Below are 2,973 nucleotides of genomic sequence, written 5' to 3' on the forward strand. Positions count from 1 at the left end.
AGCGGCCAAGAGGGGCCCCAGCCTGGCTGGGTTAATTATAGCCGGGGTGAGGCCGGCACGGAGGGAGATTCCCTTTAAAGGGGCCGAGGGAGAGGCTGGGAAGAAGGGAGCAGCTGCTCCACAGCTCCAGAGGCCCAGCCTGGATCTGAGCAGGCCAGAAGCGCATCCCTGGGAAGCCAGTTAATGGTGTGGAGTTCACCAAAAGTGGGGTCCTCAAGGGGTACCCTCAGCATCCCATCAGCCCGGCACTGACATCCTCCACTGCCCCCCATGCCCCTGGGCCGGGGTCACCAGGGAGTGTTGGGGGCTGCTGCCCAGCACAGCCCCAGGTATTTATTTGGGGTTCACGGCATCACAGAGGGAAACTCCAGGTCAGGAGGGTCCAGGCAGGCACTGGCTGATGCTCCAGGCATAGGGACCCCCATCCTGACAGCATGGTGGAGAGGAGACCAGCCTGGGGAGTGGGAGCAGGGGAGGAGGCTGCCACCTCCAAAGGTTTTATTATTTATTTATTTTTATTTTCTTAAGCCTCAGCTCTTGGCAGCCTGTGAGGCTCCATTTTCTCACTGGAAACACGGCTGTGCTGTGACCAACATCACCTTCCCCACACGGGGAAGGCTCCCTGAGCTTTCTCCGGGGAAGGGTTTGCACATGGGAAGGGAAACAACTGCTCGGGAAACTTTTCTGTTGAGTTTTGTTGTTGTTGTTTTTTTTGGAAAAAATAATCCCCTGGTGAGGTGCTGATGTGGGGTGTTGTCCTTCCCTGCAGGCAAACACGAGGAGCAGCAGGTGGAAGGAGGGATTGTCTCCAAGAACTTCACCAAGAAAATCCAGTAGGTACCGGTTGGCCTGGCTGAGCTTTGCCAGTCCCTGCGCCCCAGCTCACACTCACAGGGACTGTCTTCACCCCAAAAACTGCTCTTCTGCAGCATGTGCCAGACTGGTTTAGGCCACAAAGTGACTTCCCAAGGGAGATGAAGGAGGAGGAGGAGGAGGAGGCCTTTTTCGGGGTGCTCTGTCAGTCTCCTCCACGCCCGGGGCTGTGTTTGGGGAGGGCTGGGGCGCGGGGAGCAGGAGGGGTGCGAGGAGCCAACCCCCGGGGTGCAGCGGGGCACGGCGGGCTGACACCACCGCCAGCCCCGAGCACATCCCGGTGCGAGGATGTCTCTGTATCCGTTTATCTCCATGATGTCACTCAGATCGCTATCGCGTTGACTCACCCATGGCTCACTTTGGCAACAACAATGGCAAAGGCGAGCCCTGCAGAGGCAGCCGGTGTGGGGGGCAGACCCCCGGGCGCAGGGGTTAACAGGGAGAGGCAGCAAAAAGCCCAAGGCATGGGAAGGGTTTCCTCAGCTGGCAGCAGCCCAGCATTGCTTTTCCACCCTGAAGGAGCCCTGTGCATCCCAAACTCCCACGGGAAGGCTGGGGTGAGCACTTCACTCCCTCCTGCTCGGCGCTCGGGCTCCTTTTACGGGCAAGGCTCGCGGCTGACGTGGGCTGCGGCACGGCCAGGATTTACTCCTGCTTTGCAGAGGCACAAGCGGCGGGTGACATCCCGTCAAACACATCTGCCGGGGAGATTAAACAGAGCTCCCACGGGGGCCAGGCCGGCCAGGAACCCGCTCTAAATATCCCTGACACATTCCCAGGCACTACAGTAACAAGAGAGGCTTTGCTGAGCCCCACACCGGGGCTGGTGCCTCGGCATCAGTGGTTCCCCACGCACTGGGGGTACTGTGAGAGCTTCCCGAGGGTCGGTGTCCACCAGGGATGCAGCATGCCTCGCACTCCTAACCCCTCCCATCTTTCCCCTCCTCCCGCAGGCTGCCCTACGAGGTGGATCCCATCACGGTGTTCGCCTCCCTGTCTCCGGAGGGGCTGCTGATCATCGAGGCGCCCCAGATCCCCCCCTACCAGCAGTACGGCGAGGGCGGCAGTGGCAGCGAGATCCCCGTCGAGAGCCAGGAGGCCACCTGCACCTGAGCAGCCACCCTCGGCCCTGCTGTGCCCCGGCACCCCTCCTCCCCTGCCCCCTCTCCCCCTGGATCCCTGCTCCCTGGTCCCCTGCGGCGCGGCATCCTGACAGCCTCCGGCAAGGGTGACGGGTGCCGCTCGTAGGGATGGCAGCACCCGTCACCCATGGGGGGGCCAGCTGAGAGCCGGGGCACACACCGGGTGCCAGGCCACCGTCCCCGAGGGCTTGTAGCAGTCTGAGGTGCCAGTAGAGATTTTTGTGCCCACGGGGCCAAGCAGAACGGATGTCCTCCTTACGGTTATCGTTCGCTCCGAGTCGATCGGATGGGATATTTATAACAATAGCAAAAAAAAAGGGCCTTTTTTTTTTTTTTCCTCTAAAATTGACATGGAAACCCGTAGCCCTGTGTCTTCTCTTTCTCCATGAGTTGTTGTTTTTAAACTACATCTCTGCAAAGGACACGTGTCCGGCGGCGGAGCTTGACGGCACGGCCTCCGTCCTGAGAAACGCAAACTGTCCGCGTGCTTTGAACGTTGGTTTGGGGTTTTGGTTTAATTTTTTTTTTCCTTATTTCCAAAGAGAATTTGTGCTTTTACTTGTCATACCTGAGGAATAAAACCCAGTGGATGTTCTTAGCCTCCGCTTGTCTCGGCTGAGCCGGCGGGGTGGGCGCAGGGCTGCGGGAGGGCGGCGGGGAGGAGGGGGGATGCCACCGTGTGCCACCTCCCAGCCTGGCACAGGTCCTCCCCATGGGGGGAAGGACAAGGGAGATGTGTGGGGATGTTTGCACTGATGGGTGAATTCCAAGTCCCAGCTAACACCGTGCTGGGGAGCCATCAAACCTGGTGAGGACCACGGGCTCATCCTGTCTTTACCCTCTCAAGGGGTTGAAAATGGTTTTTTCCTGCTTGAGGATGCTAAATCAGGCTCTCAGCTGGGAAATTCTGGTTTGCACCATCCTTGTTTCCATCTCACCATGCCACCTTCCCACCTGC

At 59.4% G+C, this 2,973-nt stretch overlaps 1 protein-coding gene across 1 annotated transcript in view; it reads left to right on the forward strand.

Annotated features, from left to right (window-relative positions):
• Positions 1 to 2,613, forward strand: part of LOC114056603 (heat shock protein beta-8-like) — a 5,140-nt gene extending 2,527 nt beyond the window's left edge. The window contains exons 2-3 of the mRNA XM_027881917.1: positions 770 to 833; positions 1,827 to 2,613. Coding sequence (XP_027737718.1) covers positions 770 to 833; positions 1,827 to 1,986 — 224 coding nt within the window. The 3' untranslated portion in view covers positions 1,987 to 2,613. The remainder of the gene's footprint in view (positions 1 to 769; positions 834 to 1,826) is intronic.
• The last annotated feature ends 360 nt before the right edge of the window (positions 2,614 to 2,973 follow it).

The sequence above is a fragment of the Empidonax traillii genome, unplaced genomic scaffold, assembly GCF_003031625.1.
Source record: "Empidonax traillii isolate 1590-97213 ecotype Southwest subspecies unplaced genomic scaffold, ASM303162v1 scaffold99:size1466351, whole genome shotgun sequence".
Taxonomy (NCBI): Eukaryota; Metazoa; Chordata; class Aves; order Passeriformes; family Tyrannidae; genus Empidonax; species Empidonax traillii.